The 20,496-nt window shown below is 38.1% G+C and overlaps 1 protein-coding gene across 2 annotated transcripts in view; it reads left to right on the top strand.

The window, feature by feature from the left end:
- Positions 1-9,860: 9,860 nt before the first annotated feature.
- Positions 9,861-20,496, top strand: part of wdr11 (WD repeat domain 11) — a 74,740-nt gene continuing 64,104 nt past the window's right edge. For both annotated transcript variants that reach the window (XM_061745058.1, XM_061745057.1), the window contains exons 1-5: positions 9,861-10,054; positions 14,175-14,286; positions 16,296-16,449; positions 16,656-16,829; positions 18,070-18,271. In XM_061745058.1, coding sequence (XP_061601042.1) covers positions 9,969-10,054; positions 14,175-14,286; positions 16,296-16,449; positions 16,656-16,829; positions 18,070-18,271 — 728 coding nt within the window. In that variant the 5' untranslated portion in view covers positions 9,861-9,968. The remainder of the gene's footprint in view (positions 10,055-14,174; positions 14,287-16,295; positions 16,450-16,655; positions 16,830-18,069; positions 18,272-20,496) is intronic.

Raw genomic sequence — 20,496 nt, 5'->3', positions numbered from 1 at the left:
CTGTGTTTTCTTCAAGTCCACGGATGAAGGAAAAACTTAGACGATTTGGAATAATGGAAAACTTAGGATTATTGTGGAGATCCCAAAAAGGATTTTCTCTACAAAAGTGATGTCCTGCTTTGTGGTCTTGCTTGTCCAGTTTGCATCGATAAACCTGCACGGCTTAATTTATGGCCAGCCAAGGGATTGCAGATGGAATGAATCTACAATACATCACATTTTAATATGTTCAACACTACACATGATTCCATGTATACAGATAGCTAGAAAAGGAAACCTGATTTATATGGAGCAATTCATACCCACAGGAAGTTGAAATGGGGAATGGATTGCATTTCTATTGCACTTCTCTGTCTCGTGTTGTTTACCTTGAAAAGTAATTTCACACTACAAGCCTTATTCACCACCACACACACATTCAAATAGCCCTTTCTTATCCTGTAAAGAACTATTCTTTTCCATTGAGTCTATGCAGTGTTTTCTCTGTCAAGCACAACCACACACCTCTGAATGTGTCAGGGACAAAATATGGTCCAATGTCTTGTTGCAACAAGCAGAAGGCAAGACCAGATATCAAACCACTATCTTTTCTGTTGGTAGACTGCATAGTTGGTGGAATTTTTATATACCGTAAAAAGAAAATGCATGAAATGGGGTTAAGCCGAAAGAAGACCCCTCGTTTGTTTTGCCACCAGATGCCTTCAAATTATCCAGCCATCATCTATACCTGCCTATCCCAATGCAGGTCACTGGATCTGCTGGAGTCTACCCCCTCTCACACCTACACCCTGGACAAATGAGTCTTCTGCAGGGCCACACACAGACAAACAAATACACATGCATGACCATGCCCATGGTCATGCTTTTGAAGTACCTGTGGAACCCCAACGGAAGCTTGAGGAAAACAGAAAAGGCTGTGAGGTAACAGTGCTGAGCACCAAGCCATAGATCTGTCCCCAAATGACTTCAAACTCCCAATTGTTGAAATATCAACATAAATACAAAGCTAAGAGAAATAAACCACAATGCAATAAAACTGTTTATATAATAATTAAAATAAGGCACACATATGATCAGTTGGTGCTAAAAGCTAAAGAAAAACATACATTTTCAAGAGAGTTCTAAAATGAAGGAGATTGTTAGCAGCTCTGAAATTGAAAAAGTAAACTGCTCCACAGGCGGGCGGCTGAAAGGGAAAATGCCCTGTGACGTCTGTTTTTCAGTCTGGATGCGATACCTTCCAGGAGCAACTTTGAGATGAACTTGTAATAATCCACCTCATAACACTGGCATGGCTATCTAGAAGGTTTGGTTTTCCAAATTTGATATAAAACTCCATTCAGACATGTAAGACATATCTCAGGACTGCACCTTTAAAACCAGCGTGCAACTCAAAGCATGATAAAAGAATGTTGTGGTCAACCGTGTCAAAGGCGGTAGATAAGTCCAACAGCATGCTGGTGCGTGGTGTTAAACACATCTTGCAAAGATGCAGTGGGATGCTACAGACAGTGAGATACTTACACTGCAGGAAAACTTCATCTTTGGTGAAAAAAAGACACCAACTCAAAATTCTCAAAAACTGCAGCAGATACAGAAGAAGCACTGGTAGAAGCAGAGGATCTAATCAAAGAAATCTTTTCTTTGAAAGGTGACTTGAAAGAGCAGTTGAAGGCACAAGACCTTTTGAATCACATAGATGTATAAAGTAATTTATGAGTTTTTCAAAGAAATTGGGGTTTGTGACTATTGTGAGAAAGTCTAGATAAAAAATAGATTTTTGAAGTGTTCAGTGCTCTTGGGTAATCCATTATGGTATTTTAAACTTTTCTAAAGAGGTTTATAAATGATTCTTATTCAGTACACTTTGAATTAAAAACATTTGCAGACTCATCCAGACTGATATTGACATAAAAGTCCCTTGTGTTGAACACACAGTCATTAAAAGCTGCAGTGTAATGTGATGCTGTTAGGAAGTCAATGGTGCACGGGTTAACCTTAGAATCCGGTAGCATAGAGGAGAATAAAACAGCAAAGGCTCAGAAATACATGTGTCATAGCTTGCACTTTTAAATCAAAGGACAACGCCCAGTTTAATGTGCACCCTTCTTCATGAGTCCTAGTTTTACTTAACTTCAGTTGCATTTTTAGGAATTTCTGTTAAACCATTACAAGTCAAGAATGGACAGAATTAATCAGTTCGGCAGAAGGAAAATCGTTTTGGTATTAGACTTTAGATTTTTTTTTCCTTTGCAACTTTAAAATGGTCAAGAAATAACTTTGTAATTAAGAAGAAAATAAATCACTGAGTAGATTGGACTCACTGCCAGCCGGTCTATGTGATCAGCTCTTTTTGTAGGGACTCTTGCTGCATTTTGGACCACTTTAGTAGATCAGTTGGTAGATCAATGTAGTAATCAGTGCAGGTGGAAATAAAGCTTATTTTAAGATGAGGTGAAGTTGATTTAATTATCGCCTGAAGGGGAGATCAGTGCCTATTAGCACACCGAGGATTTAACGGTGTCTTTACTGCGACAGTCACATCAAACCCTTTTCTGTTTTAGTCAAATATGGTCTGTCCTTTTTCTTCCCAACAGTATCATTCGATTCTTTGTTTGGTTCACCTGTGGAAGGTTTTTAAACAACGAGCTATTTGTTTGGTCAATATATTGACGTGGAGATTTAATGGAATCAAGGGAGATGGGGAGGTCGATTGTGTGTCCTCTGTATAGGTATGCAAGGAGATTTAATGCTTAATCCAGCAGGGGCATGTACAGGGGGAACAATAAAATCCTTAGGATTGATGCTGGGGGACATCATAGGTCAACGATGCTCTTCTCTCATTTGATTTGATTCAACTTTATTGTCATAACACATGTAAAATACAGGGTAACAAAGTGCAAAGTTCTTATAGCATAATAGTACCAGTAGCAACAAAGAGGATGTTCTCATGTAGATATGACATAAGCCTTATCATAAATATACATGGGAATCCAACACAGGCCTCCATCTGTGCAGCCCAGTAATGTTTTATGATCAGCTGTGGAAACCTTGAACTGAGATCCAGTAAAACCAGCTCTCTCCCTTTATGGATATCTGTGTGGAAACAGATGGCCTTGACTGCTTTTATAAGCCCTGACTGGACGCTTTGGTTAACAAAAAAACCTTAATGAAAGAGATCAACACCTGACAATTAGGATTTCAAAGATTTTGTTGACAAATAGCTGACTGGGTATGGGTAAGTAATTGATCATAAAGCATAAAGCTTTTTTCAGAAGGGTCTTTATAACCTCCATTTTCAGAAATTTAAGCAATGTGCCAGAGATAGTAAATTAAATATTTACAATTTGAAGAACACCAGTAGCCAGGAGTCCAAAACAGATTTTCAAGACTGAGCAGGCAGAGATTGGCAGGTTGTGGAAGAACTGGGGCTCCGTATCATTTTGTCCAATATTTCAGTGTCTATCAAAATAACGAAAAGAAAAGTAGAGCGCAAGCAGTGAGCAAAGAAAGTAAGGAGGATTGGGTTAAAAATGATCACAACTTTGTTCCCACTAGACATTAATACTTAAGTCTAGTCATCGGATCAGACCAAAGAGCCTATAGTATTATAAAAAGTCAGCTGTCTGAGTTGGTATGTGGTATGATGATTTTTATTTCTTAAGGAGGAAAAACATCTGCCTTTGAAGTACTTACAAAGATTCCACTTATGCTAAAAGGTAGTACACATTTCCACATGCAAACATTTGTATTTTAGAATTTTAATTGAATTTGGTTGAAAGTTGAGGTCAGTGAGTTTGTTTGAATAACTATTCAATGCCATTCACCAATTAAATACTTCACTATGGGTATGAATGCTTTGGATGGATAAAGTGGGCAGTTAGCTACATTCAGAGAAATGCAGGCTTTTCATTTGGTTTTGATGCAACACAAGGTTTGAAGTTGGCCTTCGGGTTTCAGTACAAAACCTTCACCAACATAGCGCTGCTAAGACCCTTTGGCAGAAGCTGAAAGCAGAAAAAGAAGAGAACGAAATAAAGGATTGATTAATGGCCTTTCACTCTGTCAAATAATGCCTGCTTGGTAGCGTAGCCTGACTAACACCATCGTTCCTGCATGGCCAGTGGAGAGCTGAGGTAATTGTGTGAGTGGAGGAGAGACACATACGCCAAGCAGAATGAGAGCCAGATATTTTTTTTCCCTCAGGAGTTGGTAGATATCAGAGCACAAATAAAGCAAAGACAGTGGTGTGTGCCAACTAGAAATTGTTTTTCCACAATTGCAACCTTAGAAAGTGCCCAAAATATGACATTTCACAGACACACGTTTTTGTCCATGTTATGCGCAGCATGCATAAGCCATATCTTTCTTGAGCAACAGATGAAAACACATCTAATCAAAAGAAGAAGAAAGAAAAAAGTAAACTAAGTTCAAACAAGAATTGATTTACTTACAAGAGTTGATTTCCTTACATTTTGACTTGATGAAGAATCATTTCTAACAGATTTGCCTCTACATATTAAATTAAAGTATTTGTATTCAGTGAAAGATAACTAAATTGATCTGACATAATTTTATGACTGAACCAATAAATGCCTAATGTGTTCATTTAACATAGTAAGTAATGGATTATTGTACTTGATTTAATTACGTGGAAATGTGTGCCATGATGAATTATGGTCATCCGACAGATAATTTTTTTGAGTGGTAAAATGTGCTTTAAAGTATGTTAGAATCCATCGGTCATTTGCACTGCTCTTGCAGTATCACAGGTTTTTCTTGTGTCCCCCCTCCAACCAATTCTAGTTAAAAAAATAGAGCTGAGCACAGCAGCATTTCACAACAAACCTATGCGGTACTTTCTACTGGAGCAGTGAAGTCTGCTACGTCTGTGCCAGTGATAGTGGAGGGTGGGCACGGGCTTAAATTTTCCAGTAATGACACTCTGACTCCTTCTTGGAAACATGATCATTGATTTTCCTTTTTGTGTGTCTACTGGCCGCTTTTGTATCTCAGGTTTTACAAGAAAAAAATGTTGTGATACTTAACAAATGAGACCTTAAATATATTGCTATGACACTCCTTGGAGCTTTAATATTAAATGATTCCACAATGTTTCCAATGTTTAATCTTCTCCAATAAAACATTAACAAATATCTAAAGGTTTTATTCTACAATGACTTTAAAGATTAAGACTCATATTTAGAAAATGTGATTTAAGGCTCTAAAAATCTACTTCTTTTCAGTTCTGAAGCACTAATATTTCATTTCATTTTCATTTATTAATTAATTCCAGACATTTCAATTCTTAAAGGGGACCTATTATGGCATCTAATACCTATTTTAAACAGGCCTTGAATGTCTTAAAAACAAGCTTTTGATTGTTTTTGCTAAATAAATTAGAAATTCAGCCTCTGAGCCATGTCTGCAGCATCCCATTCTCTAACCTCATTATCTATGCGGGATTCTGAGTGGGCGGGGAGGCTATGATAATGAGGCTCTGTGCTGATTGGCTACCTGGATACACTGCTACGAAAAGCTCCTGCCGGCAGAGTTAGTTGTGGGCGTGGTTTCACGCATCGGAGGCCAACTGATGTAAATCGCATTTTGGTTACGTAGCGACGGGAGCAGAATCTGAACGGCTCGTAGAAGCCACATCACACTGGACGGCTCATCAGGGCGGCTGTACAGACACTGCAGAATTTGGTTGCTTTCCTCCTTCTCTGAGTTGGCAGGCTGAGGGGAGACATCTTTATATATGTTAAAGCAAGAGAAAATGTGTTTTTCATAATAGGTCCCCTTTAAGCAAACTCATGCTTGGACGTTGCTTCAGTTCTTGGCTGAGTTTATTCCAGACCTTCACGTCACTGACTGAGGTGCACGCACGCACGCACGCACGCACGCACGCACGCACGCACACACGCACGCACACACACACGCACACACGCACGCACACACACACGCACACACACACTGTCACTTAGTATGGTAGTCTCATCTATGGATGAGCCATTTCAAACATGATGAAAAATGCATGGCAGGCCTGCACTAATTACCATTAATGTGACTGCTTCCTGATGCAGAAAACCGCAAGATGAATTTGACACCTTGGATGCAAAGTGAGATATAAGAAGCAGTTTTGGGTCAACCCAAATCCATCAACAAGCATCTCTAAAAAAGGACAGAGGAAGGTGAAATGGTAAAAAAAACCATTAAGTAAAAGTTTGAAAACTTGAAGCACGCTCAGTCTGCAAAAAATAAAAACTAGAAAGGACTTTCTCATCTCTGGCGCTGTACAGGAATTAAGTGGTTCGTAATCTACCTGCAGATCAGGGAACATTCTCAAGCATTCCAGGTACCATTCATTCAAGCCTTTTCATTAAGTGCAGCGTGGGGGTTTTATGGTTTTTCTCTGGGCACTCCGACTTCTCTCCACAACCCAGAGAAGGAGTGTGAGCGTGGATGTTTGCCTTGTCAGCCTGTTTCTACCTGTGATGGACTGGGAACGTGTCCAGGTTGTGATGGGAAGGCAGTTTGTTAACAAATAGGCTATGTGAGAAAAATCACTGAAAACATTCAAAGGTAATGATCCTCAAAGAAAGCATTTGAACTAATTTTCATAACCTCTCTCTACGGTAACAAATGTTATTAAACAAGTTAAGGAGTCTAAAAGGTTTACTATACACATAATGGACAAGAACACACAGTTAAACTGGACACATGCTCTGCCAAGCCATCACTCATCAACAGCTGACTGAACCACATGAGCAAGAGTTAACTGTGAGAAACAACTGTCCAAAGTTAGAAAGCAGAGTTGCATTTAAAAATGCTTCTCAAAGTGTCACTGTGCAAAAAAGAGGCCTCAACTTAACTTTGTCCATAGGCGGTGTCAACATCCCTGGTCCCTGGTGGAAACGTGGTCAGAGAAATTGGTATTCTTAATATTTAATGGGGGGAAAGATGGCTGTGTGCACTGAACCAAAGAGGAAAATAACCACCCAGACTGTTGTCAGCAACAAGTTCAAATGTCACATCAGTAATAGGATGAGGTTTTATCAGTGTATTTGGCAAAGTGATTGACATTTCTATGATGACAGCATGGATACAAAAAAGAACATTGAGATTTTAGATTTTTTTTTCTTTATTGCTTTGAACCTCAGCACCAGAATGATTTTAAATTTTTGTCAGAAAGAATGGTAACATATCAATGTGGCAGCATATTTATTGTTTCTACGTTTTGGAAATGTAATGCAGACCTAATGGTAGAAAAGATATCTATTAACAAATGGAGGTGATGTGATAAAAAAATAAAATGTAGGTTCATTTTCTTAGTAATGTGATAAAAGGTTAAATTAGGCATAACTCTGCTTTTCTTTTAGATTGTTCATGTGATCACAACTTATTCTGATAGGCTATGTTGTTTTTGTGCAGGTGTGTAGCCTATGTGAGGTTGCATCAGCACATAGAGTGAAAAATGTAGTCAAAGTTGCTCGAGGGATTTTGTGAAGCATGTTATGAGCGATTGTTCTATCTCAGATGAAAGAACACATCTATCTTTTTTCCCTGATGAGACAACACAGCATGCCAATCAGAAAATCAGTCATCTCAGACAATATCAACATTAGACTGAAAGCTTAGACTGCATTACACTGCAATGGCTGATACCGTATTTGACTGGATTGATATTTGTGTTTTTGTACATAATAGGGGTGTAACAATATATCGTGCCACAAAATTTCGTGATACAAAAACGTCACAATACGTGTCGTGGAGGTGAAAAAGTGTATCGCGATATTGGAATATTAATATTAATCTATTGTGTTGACTAGTAACGCGCATCCGAAAAAAGAAGAAAGTCAAATCATACATGAGAGAAACTATTCAGTTTGTGGCAAAATATTTCTACTTGTATGAAACTGAAGATGCATAATGCAAACCTGACATTTACTTTTAGTTCAGTTTGTGGAAAATGGTTGGCCTGGCTTTCTCTTTAAAACTTAAACAGTTATAAAGCATTACAAACTGGAACAATAGGGCAAACGCACAGCATTGTTTTGTATTTTGTGTTTTTCAAATAAAAGACCATTTTTTCCAGTCATATGTTCCTCATTCAAGGTTGTTAAAAAAATACTGCTATAATATCGTATTGTATCGTTATCGTGACCTCAATATCGTGTATCGTACCGTATCGTGAGATTAGTGTATCGTTACACCCCTAGTACATAATAATATGTTTTATTTGATTGGTGAAAGGCAGCACGTTGGCTTGCTGGTTAGCACTGTTGCTTCACAGCGAGAAGGTTCCCGGTGTTGTGCCAAAAAGTGATTGCCTGCCAGAATCTGATTTCTGGCCGCGGGGGCACGCACAGCAGCCCGTTGAGCGACAGCGCTAAAACGTCAGATTTTCAGATTATGAAGCTCAAGAATGAGATCAAGTCATATTTAGGCAGAAACAACTTTTCATTAACTGTATTTGGCCTTCAATCAATTTTTGGCAGGTGAAAATGCCTATTTTGTGTTGTAATGGTCCTTTAAAAGAGTTAAAAGCAATCCTGTGAGCTCTAGTGTTTATATTATGAAGCTCAAGAATGAGATTAAATCATATTTAGGTAGAAACAACCTTTCATTAACTGTGTTTGACCTTCAATCAATTTTTGGCAGGTAAAAAGACCCATTTTCAGGGGAGAAATCAGATTCTGGCAGGCAATCACTTTTTGGCACAACACCGGCTTCCTCCCACAGTCCAAAAACATGCATAGTAGGTTAATTGATGTTTCGAAATTACCCGTAGGTAGGGTTGCCACCTTTCAGAAATAGAAATAAGGGACGCCCCGATTTCAGCAGCGCAGGAGCCAAAAAAAAGCCCCAAAACTTCTAAACTGCATAAAAATGTGTTTATTTTACATGAAAAAAACAAAATGCTTTGATTTAAAGTTTAAAGATCTTTAATAGCATTGAACTTGTATGACTGTATAGACATACAACCATACAGCAACTGAAATATCCCCCTATGCTACGTATGTCCACCTCAGCCAGGATATATAATATAGTTACAGGTGAAGAATATGGTGTAAAAGTTAATTTATTTCAATAATTCAACTAGAATATGGTTTAAAAGTTAATTTATTTCAATAATTCAACTAGAATATGGTGTAAAAGTTAATTTATTTCAATAATTCAACTAGAATATGGTTTAAAAGTTAATTTATTTCAATAATTCAACTATGGTGTAAAAGTTAATTTACACAAACAAAGATTTTGCTGGCCTTAATGTTTCCTGTGTTTCATTTTGTTCATTGTTGAATTTAGTGTTGATGTGTGTGTGACAGTGTGTATGGGGCGTTAATAAAAATACAGGACAAATTGCGTCCCGTATTAGTTAAATACGGGACGCAACATTTTTTTCTCAAATAAAGGACAATTCCGTATTTTACGGGACGGGTGGCAACCCTACCCGTAGGTGTGAGTCTGGTTGTCTGTTTCTATATGTGTCTCTGCGATGGACTGGTGACCTGACCAGGATGTACCCCTGTCTCTCGCCTAAATTTAGCTGGGATAGGCTCCAGCAGACCCCGGTGACCCTGCAAAGGAAAAAGCGGGCATAGAAAATGGATGGATGGATGATTGGTGAAATTCAATGGGCAAATCATAGTTTCTGTTGAAAAAAATGAGATCAAAGATTGACTCATTATCTAAATGACTTTAATCAAAATATTAATCTTAAAAATAAGTATAACGAAATATATTTATAAAATAAATGTGAAAACTATCGATTCCTGATTGATTTTGAATGATTGTAGACTTCTGGAACATTATTGCGCCGGAATTTGTTCCTATACGGCACTTCCGTGTGAAACACCGTTTACTTCCTGGTCGGATTCATAACATAGGCGAAACGCAGAAGCTAACTAACTGTGGCAGCCTTTAGTCAGTAAATGTTAATGTAGCATCAATACAAACTAAGAACAATGATTCCGTACACTGTCAACATCAAACTTGCGGCTCGGACGTTAACTGGCACTATCAATTTACAGAATAAAACCGCTGTTGATTGGTGAGTAGTGCATCTTCGTGGCTAGCGTGTTAATTCAGCCTGATTGTGGACGAGACTGACAGCTGATTTATTGTTTTCGAAATAGTTGATTTGCATTGCTGCACGAAAGACGGCAGCAATAACAAAAGATGGCACTGTCCTTATTTCTCATCCAGCATGCATGCAGGGCATCCTGTGTCATGTGATGTGTTTTCTGTCCTGCTGGGGTGATGCAGAACTGACAGCTGAAGAGACTGAGACTGCAGTGGGATTTCACATGTATTGTTGCTTTAAAAACAAAGGCACAAGCCAGTGTTTGGATATAGCCAGTACTCGAGTTGTAAAAAAAAAAAAAAATCGGGGGGGGTGGTGGATTTTATCATATGGGGACAGATAATTTGTGCTGATTACAAATAATATAATATATTACAAATAATAGCACTGACCAAAACACCTGCAGAAATACTGCAGGAATGACAGCAGTTAAATGCAGCCTTCTGTAAGCTATAAATATCCACTGGACTTACATCAAATACATCAAAACACAACAATAAAAAACAGTTTTCTGAACTTATCAATATGACTCTGTCCTTCACAGGATAAGTAAAATGTATCACTGCAAAAACTCAAAATCTTAACAAGAATATTTGTCTTATTTCTAGTTAAAATGTCTCATTTTAGTAAAATAATCTCATTACACTTAAAACAAGACTCATCACTGGAAAAAACAACAATTTTCACCTGTTTCAAGTAGATTCTCACTTGAAATAAGTAGAAAAATCTGCCAGTGGAACAAGATTTTTTTGCTTGTAATAAGAAGATAAATCTTGTCCCACTGGCAGATTTTCCTACTTATTTCAAGTGAAAATGTACTTGAAGTTATTTTTCTGGTGTTATTTTTCTGGTGATGACTCTAAATGTTGAAATGGCAGTAAAACCACATTCATTGATGAAATGACATAAGGGATGGAAAGGGGGGATGGCAGTTTTACTGGGGGGATGATTTGGACCGTTTTTATTTCAGGGGGGATGCCATCCCCCCTCATCCCCCCATCAACTCCAGTACTGGATATAGGACTCTAGAGCCCTGTCTGCAAAGTGGCAAAGTGACAAACGCAATCAAGACAAGGGCAAGATTACTGCTGTATTTTAGAAAGTTTTAAACAACACCTTTTAATTGTTTATATAACTTATAAAGCTACTTTTATTGGACAACCCTTTTCTCAGTTTTGTAAACCTGTGAATCTGTTTTTGCAGATTTATTCAAAACTCCAGTGCAATTCAATGGTTGGTTGTTAAAAAACTAATAAAAAGCAAATGTATTGTGCTAAAACAGTCAAGGTGAAACATAATGTTGACCAATACAAAGCTCTATTCCTTTCAAACTAATTTTTTATAAGAGCAGTAAAAACAAATCATTACTCCAACTGGAATTTTCTAATTTATTTTTCTACATATAAACTTTCCTTCTGTATTTTGATTTTACTGCAAGGTTTATTTGTGCAGTCATGTTTCAGATTTTGTCACTTACTCTTTGCACAAATAAATACTGTATAATTCTTAAATAAGCTTGTGCTTAATGCTGTTAAATTAACACAATCATTTCCCTATTATACTACTCCATCAAATGCATTGTCTTGAGTTCTATGTATTGCACAAACTAATAGGCAAGGCAAGTTTATTTGTATAGCACAATTCAACACAAGTTAATTCAAAGATGGAAGAGCTCGCTGTCCTGAAAATGTACAAAACAGTCAGGGCATCAGTTAAATGTGAGCTCAAAATGATAACAACTTCTCAGCCACAATTCATTTTTCATTTCACAAGTTCCACAAGTCAATATTTTCATCAATTCTGACAATATTTTGGATGCTGTTTGCTATGCATGTGACAATCAGTTTCTAGACTGTATCACAATGGATACTGGAGTGATCATAGAAGCAGGAATTAATACGTGGAATTGTCTGTGGCTCAGCTGTATTGGTCTGCTATAAATGTATTTATGGCAGTGACAAATACACTAATAAGTACAAAGGGTCACAAACCCAAAGGGTTGGGTTTCATAATCTATTAAATTCAAAGATACTTTGTTAATCCCAGAAAGGAAATGCTTTGTGTTTATACTTTTGCTTTTCACCAAATATGTCACTCTGTGTTATAACTAAATACCTGCACCTTGGTCCTGGTTACCCAAAGCAAAGTAATTTATTATTATTTTTTTTTTACTGGCACACTTCATCCTGGAAAGATTGTTTTATGTTCTCCATTTGCACATAGTGTTTGGTCATCGAACAAACACACGATCCTTCCTGGACGTGTGTGCAGCAACAACTGCTTTTCTTTTTTTTTTTTATATATTTTTATCCCGTTTTTTTTTTCCATTTTTACCACCCCGTGCTCTTACCTAAGTGACAGTCCTGGGCATTACCATCCTCTACCAACCCCGGGAGGGCCCTGCACTGAGCTCAGGTCTCCTCCTTAACCTGAGGAGTGAGCAGGCCGCATCTTTTCACCAGACAGGGTGGGGTTTCTCCGGCCGAACGTAGCGCGTGGAAGGATCACGTTATTCCGGCCGGATCCTCCCCACCCCATCTGGCGTCCCGGTTGGCCAGAGGGGGCATGTATAGCCCAGGACTGTGTGCATGTTTTTGTGAGGGTAGCTCACATTAGCTACCCAGGGGAACACGGGAAGAACATACAAACTCCACACAGAAAGATCCTTTCGCCAACCCCACCCATGGTGTGGGCACCGAAGTCATGGGGGAACTAACACGCACTTCAGCGCCCACAGCGCCAGAATCGAACCCAGGACCTTCTTGCTGTGAGACCGCTGCACTACCAGCTGCGCCACCGTGCCCCCAACACACATTCTTTCAACTGCTTTTCTAAGATTATTACTGACAGGTTTCTTCCTTGGCATTGTGTTCAAACACACCTGCATGTTCCAGACCAGAAAACAAAATTTCTGCAATTATAGAGGAATCAAATGTGTTTAATTAGCAGCATGTATCTGCCGCTTATTATCTTAATTGCTTTGGAAGCTGTAAGGGTGTAATTCCAGTTTTTCATTTACCAGGTTACATCCCTTATTTCTTCAAGACAAATAAAACAGATAAATGATCCAGAGTTGATATCAGATAATGAGTTTGAACATGACGGCTGTTTGACTGGAGCTAACAATATGAACAATATGAAATCTGTGGAGACTTCAGTGTGAAAGAAGGAGGCTGTCATCAGGCGGAAAAAGAAGTAAAATTAATCTATAAAAGAGAGCAAACACCTCAGAATGGTACATTCTTTAAGATAAAGAAAGCCCTGGTGAACTCAACATCATCAGAAGGCCTGAAAGACCATGGGAGACCATTTAACATGATCGCAGAATAACTTTTCTTTGGTGAGGAAGGTAGACACTTCTTTACCTACAGTCAAGATGTATGAATGTAAATACAGTGTTTATTAAAAGATGCAAACCACTGGTAAAATTCAGAACAAAATCCAGACTAGACTTTGAGGAAACGTCTAGGAAGCATCCTGTGCTCTGGAATCAGATTCTGCGGACAGAGGAAGCAAGTTAAACTTGCATCAGAATAATGGGAAGACAGAAGTATAGAGAATTAATTTGTCAAACACGGTGGAGGCAGTTTAATTGTATGGGCAATGAGTGGCTGCCAGAATTTAGTGATAACATGGGCTCCGGACCCCGGGGTGTCATTTGACTATGAAAGATTAAAAAAAAAAAATATATATATTATTAAAAATAGTGGTTACATTTTAGAATTATCCCAATTTGTTCAAACACTTGGGGTATTTTACCTAAAAAACATTGATTCCTAAATTGTATATTTTATGTAAAACCTTTTCTATTAAGACTTTGATCAGATCGCTGTCATTTTATTTCAAAACCACAGTGTTGGCAAAAATCATAAAAACTGTTTTTGTCTTTTGACTTAACTCCATCTGTGTATGTGTTAGTGTACCGGTACATACACATTTTTAAAACTTTTCAGGCCACCTGGCAACATTGGATTCCTTTTCATTTGTAGTGGATGGGGCTCTCAGTTCTTTCACAGATTCCTCATATCTTTTCTCATCATGTGTTTCCTTCTTCCTCTTTCATTTGTCTCGTTTTCATATCCTTTAGGGGATGGCAAGGTCTAATAGCTCAAGGATGTCACTCCAGCATTCTCATAATCGATCCAAAAACAGCTCAGACCATCCAGGTGCTGGAAAGGCACAAAGCAAACGTGGTCAAGGTGAGTGGCTGCAATTACAGCCTTTATTTATCCATTCAATAATTGGATTTGATTATTGATCTCCAAAAAGGTAGTGCAGCTTTTGGCTGTTTTTAGTTTTCGCTTTTTTTGGTTACTGTCATGGTTGTTTGAATTTTTGCCTTCAATATTTTGATATAATTTTAATGCAGTTGTTCAGCTTAAATGCATCTCCATCACAGTCTTTCAAAAATTGTTTATAGGTTTGGTTTTACTTGATTATTTGACCTGCAGTTTCAACACTAAAAAATGTAAAATTGATAAACATCAGTAAAGTAAGCTGTTGGAAAAAAGCCAAGATTCACAAATAAAAAATCTACAACACTAAGAATTTGCTGGTTGGTATAACCATTCTAATAATTATACATTGGAAGAATATAATTTTGTTTTTAATGCTTAGTTAACTATTTTACTCTTTCTCTCAAACAAAATCTTGTTTTGCATCCGTAATTACTGTAAGTAAAAACTACTCAGGCAACATAAATAAGTAAGTAAGTAAGTAAATAAATAAATAAGTAAAGTCCCACACTGATTACACATTCACCATGGCACAGTTTCAAGCATTTTATGCAGTATTATTATATTCATTAAATATTTATTTTCATCCAGAGTCTGATTAAATTTTCTTGCATTGATAATGAGTTGGACCATTGCGTGCACTGTTCTCCATCTCATTCAAAAGATTCCCAGGGGGGTTACAGTTTGGACGTTGCAGTAGCCAGTTCATCTTTATAAACGACTTCCTGCGCTCCCCAGATAACTCTTTCACAAATTGAGCCCCACAAATCCTTGCATCGTCATCCTAGAATATGCCCATGCCATTAGAGAAGAAAATAAAATCTGGATGTCAGCTCACCTAACTTTTGGGTGCATGACGTCGTTGACCACCTGAAGCACGACTGGAGCTGGACTCATCAGACCTCATGACTTCTTCAATTTGTTTTCCAGTCCAAACTTTATGCTTTGTGTCAAATTGAAGCCTTTTTGTCTTTTTTTTTTTTTTTTTTTTAATTGATTTAATGATTGATGCATCTTCTTTAGACCACACAGTTCTATAGTATTAATATGATGAACTTTGTACACTTTACACTTACTTTTTACACTACATTACATATTACAGTAGTCCTGTAGTTGATTTTCTTCACTCAGATTATAAACATTTAACTGCACTCTCACAAAGTTTTCTTTTCTGGCTATTTCTAATGATGGATCACTCTTCTTCTTATTGGTTTTGATAATGTGCTGGGTAGTCTTTATCCCAGTTTTAGCAGCTTTAGCTGTTTCCTAAGTTGTTTAGTTTGTTTGGTGGACACCGATAATTTGTCCCTTCTGAAACAGAGTAATGCCTCCGTCCAGCAGACACATCAGCTTTGCCTCGCAGTCCAAAGCAGCTCCTCTGGTACATTTTGCTTCTGCACTGATGCAGAGTCCCACCAAGTGTATGTCACTGTGTGTTTGTGTGTTTTGTTGAATAATGGGTATAATAATGGGCGATAAATTCTGCAGTGATTATCAGTGACTGCGTTCAATCTATGGCTTCCATTCCTCACTCCAAAGTGCACATTAATCTTGTAAAGTGCCGCAGGCACAGCGGCAGGACATTCCTCACCACCCGGCCTGATATAAATAAGCTTGCAGAATCTTTGATAAATAAATAAATGAATGAATAAATAAAGAATTAGCTATAATGAAGGACAAGCCAATTTGGAAACAAATTCATAGAGAGAATCAGTTTATGTAAATATCCGATTCTCTAAAATAACTTTCGGCCAAGTGTCTTTTACAGGAAAAAAACGTCAATGTTATGTGTTTTATTTCGGGCTTGTCTCTTCCCTAAACATCTTGAAAAACCACACTCTGCATTCAGATAAATCTTTTTACTACCAACTCCTTTCAGTGACTTTTCAACAAACTTTCTGTTGACAAATATCAAAGCCGTAACAGCGTTTCTGTAATCTGCCAGAAACTCAGTCAGTGTTTTGTGGTGTTAGGTGAAATGGTCCAGGGAGAACTACTACCACAACCTGAGCTCGCCCTACTGTCTGCGGCTGGCCTCCGGAGATGCATCAGGGAAGATCATAGTGTGGGATGTCGTCAGCGGCACTGCCCACTGCGAGATCCAGGAGCACTCCAAACCTATCCAGGGTAAGGATTTACCTGAAACGGATGTTTTTCACAGCTTATCACAAGAGCAAGACGTTATCTTCGCAGTCCTGCCAAGAACAAATGTTGAGCTGTTACTCTGAGCTGGTTGTTTGTTTTCATTAAGATGCTGTTGTTGCCACTCCTGTTGTACACGATGCCTGTCTTCATCCCTACTTTGTCCCCTCTGTCGTGCTCTTTCCTCCCAGATTTGGAGTGGGTGTGGAATCAGGATGCATCTCGTGACCTCTTGTTAGCCATCCACCCTCCCAACTACATCGTTCTGTGGAACGGGGACACGGGCACCAAGCTTTGGAAGAAGAGCTACGCAGAAAACATCCTCTCCTTTTCCTTTGACCCCTTTGATTCCTCTAACATGGCATGTGAGTGAAGGCAAACACTGCTCAAAAAACGGACATGCACTTATTTTGTATATGGTGTCACTTTTTCTACTTTCTGGCACACATTAGGAGATCTTGGATGCACAGTTTGTCAAATTATGTACTTATTGTCTATGGGAAATGTTTATAACATTGTCTTTTGTGGTGTGGGAATATTTTATTATATATTTTATGTTTCAGTCGGGTCATAAAATTGAACCAAATCATTCTTCTTTTCATCAATATACTATGACCACTCTACAGGAACAGTGTGTAACGGTGTGGAAACCTGGCATAAAAAATCCTCACAATACTCCGTCAATACAGTCAAACATGGTGATGTTTCAAACACTCAGCTAGATTTGATCATATCAGCGTTTTATTAGTTTAGTCCCATAGCTCTATTGTGTGTATGTATCAAAGTAAAATCTGTATAAACTTGTAACATAAAAACATTTTTAAAATGCATATACATTTTTCCTAGTAAAAAAACAACAACATTTCAGATATCCACGGTGACTTTCTTACTATCCTCAGCTGTCATTCATATGGGACAAGTTGCGTCACTTTCGCCATCAAAGATTTGATACAGGCCGCTGGACTTTCTTTCTTTCTTTCTTTCTTTCTTTCTTTCTTTCTTTCTTTCTTTCTTTCTTTCTTTCTTTCTTTCTTTCTTTCTTTCTTTCTTTCTTTCTTTCTTTCTTTCTTTCTTTCTTTCTTTCTTTCTTTCTTTCTTTCTTTCTTTCTTTCTTTCTTTCTTTCTTTCTTTCTTTCTTTCTTTCTTTCTTTCTTTCTTTCTTTCTTTCTTTCTTCAGGATTGAAAGTGAAACAAAATAATAAATAAAAAGTTCAGTTACCTTGTTTCAAACCTTTAACAGTCACCATGACCTGGATGAGTCTACATTAGTGTATCACTTTTGCTGTTGGTGCTTGGTCTTTGATTTTTAGTATCACATATCCAGACTGACTATCTGCAATACCGTATACGGTTGTATTTTGGGCCACCTGAGAAAAACGTGACATGCGGGCTCTAGTTAACTGAAAATTCTCCAGATATCACAACATTTGAACTGGATTACAGAAATACAAGTCAATTCCATTTGTACATAGTGATATCAATATCTGAAATGACAGTTGTGGACCGAAGCACGGTCACTGTGAATATATAAATATACATTTTTTTTTACTGTCAGCTTGTTAAAGTGTCAAGCGCGTTCAGCATCCTTTTGTTTTTCCTTGCCAGTGCTGACCAGTGAAGGAATAGTCTTCATCACAGACTTCACCCACTCTAAACCACCAAGCAGCGCTGGCAAGAAGGTGTACATTGCCAGCCCTCACGCGAGCCCGGCTCACACCAAACCTCCTCCTGCCGCTGCTCCAGCTCCTACCGGTGCCAAAAAAGCCCTTAATAAAGTCAAAGTGCTCATCACCAATGAAAAGCCAACGTAAGTGCCACTTTCTTCTGAAGCTGTAATTAAGGGTGGATATTATGCCTCTCATAGGCCTCTTGACTTACTTTTTTTTTTTTCCCTTGCTCCACTCCTGGTAAACATTGAGCAGTCAAGCTCTGATCATCTGGATGTCATCATTTTCTTTTCTTTTTTTTTTTTTTTTTTTATAATTGAGTTCTTTTAACAGATGGTTGACAACTTAAGATTGATTTACTTTCCCATCAGAGTCTTCATTTTGGTTTATTTATTTATTGATTTTTAGCCTTTATTCGATAATTGAGGAGACCTGTGAAACAGGGAAATGCAGCCAGTTCACAGTCGAGATGCAGATCTCCTGTTTAGGGAACGTTTGCCACTTTAGTCAACGCCCCACCGACTTGTCTTGCTAAATTTAATGTCCACATCCAAATACATCACAACACATTGTATCCCATCTATGCCATGGATGTATGTTTAATCTCTGCCTGTCCTCGCTGATGTCCTCCATTTACAGTAAAAGCCTTGGAAATCTCTCACAGCCTGGTTTGCATTTTAAATTTGCCTCCCTGCAGCTCAAATCCAGCTGCTGATTGAGGGACATTGCCTATATCAAAAATTAATATCTATAACTTTTAAAGAGAAAGAGATGAATACGTTTTAACACATGTAGTATGAGATGTCAGAAAGTCATCTCGTCGTGCTGAACTTCTAATTATGCCTTTAGCCAGAAGTGAAGACAGATGTCAAGTGTTCCCTGATCTTAGATGCATCCATCATCACAGTCATCCCTCAGTTTGATAAGTACTGCTCAGTTTTCAGCGGGCAGTCAAGTATTATACTGCTTTTTTTTTTTTCTTTGCTTCTTCCGAGGAACAGAAAATATATCATATATGACAGTTTGTTTCTTATCTAAACAGCATCTCTGGTACCGGACATATTAACCCTCTGAAACCTGCCACTGGACTGGAGTTAAATCTGTTGTTTTCCAGCATGTTCTTGTCCTCAAAGTTGAAATTGTGTGGTGGGGTAGTACTCTTGGAATGGTCCCACTTGATCTCAGCTAACAATCTCAAAACCTCTTTGTTGTCAGGCACTTATAAAAGTATGAGGTCAAACTGTTCTTTGTAAGTCCCTGTAATAGTTGACCCACCTTTCCAGAGCTGAGTGCTGAATCTCACGGCAGAATGCACAAGCTTGAGGTTGTGCCAGCACTTCCGTATATGATCTTCAGACAGGACATGCTTCCCCATGGTCCGTGTTATATAGAAAAAAGTTTTACCTCCACTTGCGTAGACGAGGTAATCATAGAGAGACACACACACACACACAAAAGGACACTCTATGGACAGGTGCGCCTCTTAGCAAGTTGAAGAGCTGAGGGATGACTGTCATGACACGTCTATTTAGGTGCAAGTGGAACCTCACACTTAGAATCAGATGTCATCTGTCTGAAGCATCAGAGGTGTCCTTGACAGGTATCCTTGTAACAAGCTCGGTTATACAGAGGAAAACGACCAAAAAGGCAGTTTATTTTGATGTGACATCAACACTCATCAGCATTAGGGGTGCAACGATTAGTTGACTTTGTCAACAAAAATCTATAGTAAGAATAGTCACCACGGAACTTAATTGTCGACTATTGCCAGCCAAACAAATGTCCAAAAGAGTTAAGCATCTGTTTTCTCCCTTCTTATCTGTGCTGAGAACGGCATTATGCACAATAGCATTCAGCCTCAATTGTCACCACATGTGTTTTTTAACAGAGTGAGGCACCTTCCTCCCTCCCTTGCTATCTCTGCCGAGGGTTGCATGTGCACAGAAGAGTACAGCGCTGTTAAAATATGTATTTTTCAATGAAGTGTCAGTCTTTCTTGTCTTTTATATTACATTAGCACATCATTTAAACAACCTCATGCTAAATTCAATATTACTATATCCACTTATTTGTAAGTTCGATCCTGTTTGGAGCAGGTGCACAAAACATTTCCCTGTGAATTATAAAACGTATGATAAAGTGATTTGATTTGAATTTAAAGGCTGAGAGCTAAATAAGAGGCATTTAATAAGTAGTTACAGCCCTAATCAACATTAATGATTTTTCCTTCTGTGCTGGATGATATTTTAATGTGTGCTGGAGATAGAGATGCAGGCAAAAGATGTTATTAATTAGTTTATTAATAGTACTATCCCAGAACCTTTCATCATTTTATACTCTGCTTGCAGAGAAGAACATGTTTTGT

Source organism: Cololabis saira, chromosome 17 (assembly GCF_033807715.1).
Source record: "Cololabis saira isolate AMF1-May2022 chromosome 17, fColSai1.1, whole genome shotgun sequence".
In the NCBI taxonomy this organism is placed as follows: domain Eukaryota; kingdom Metazoa; phylum Chordata; class Actinopteri; order Beloniformes; family Belonidae; genus Cololabis; species Cololabis saira.
The sequence above is the reverse complement of the archived record's forward strand: the minus strand, read 5'-3'. Positions and strand labels throughout refer to the sequence as shown.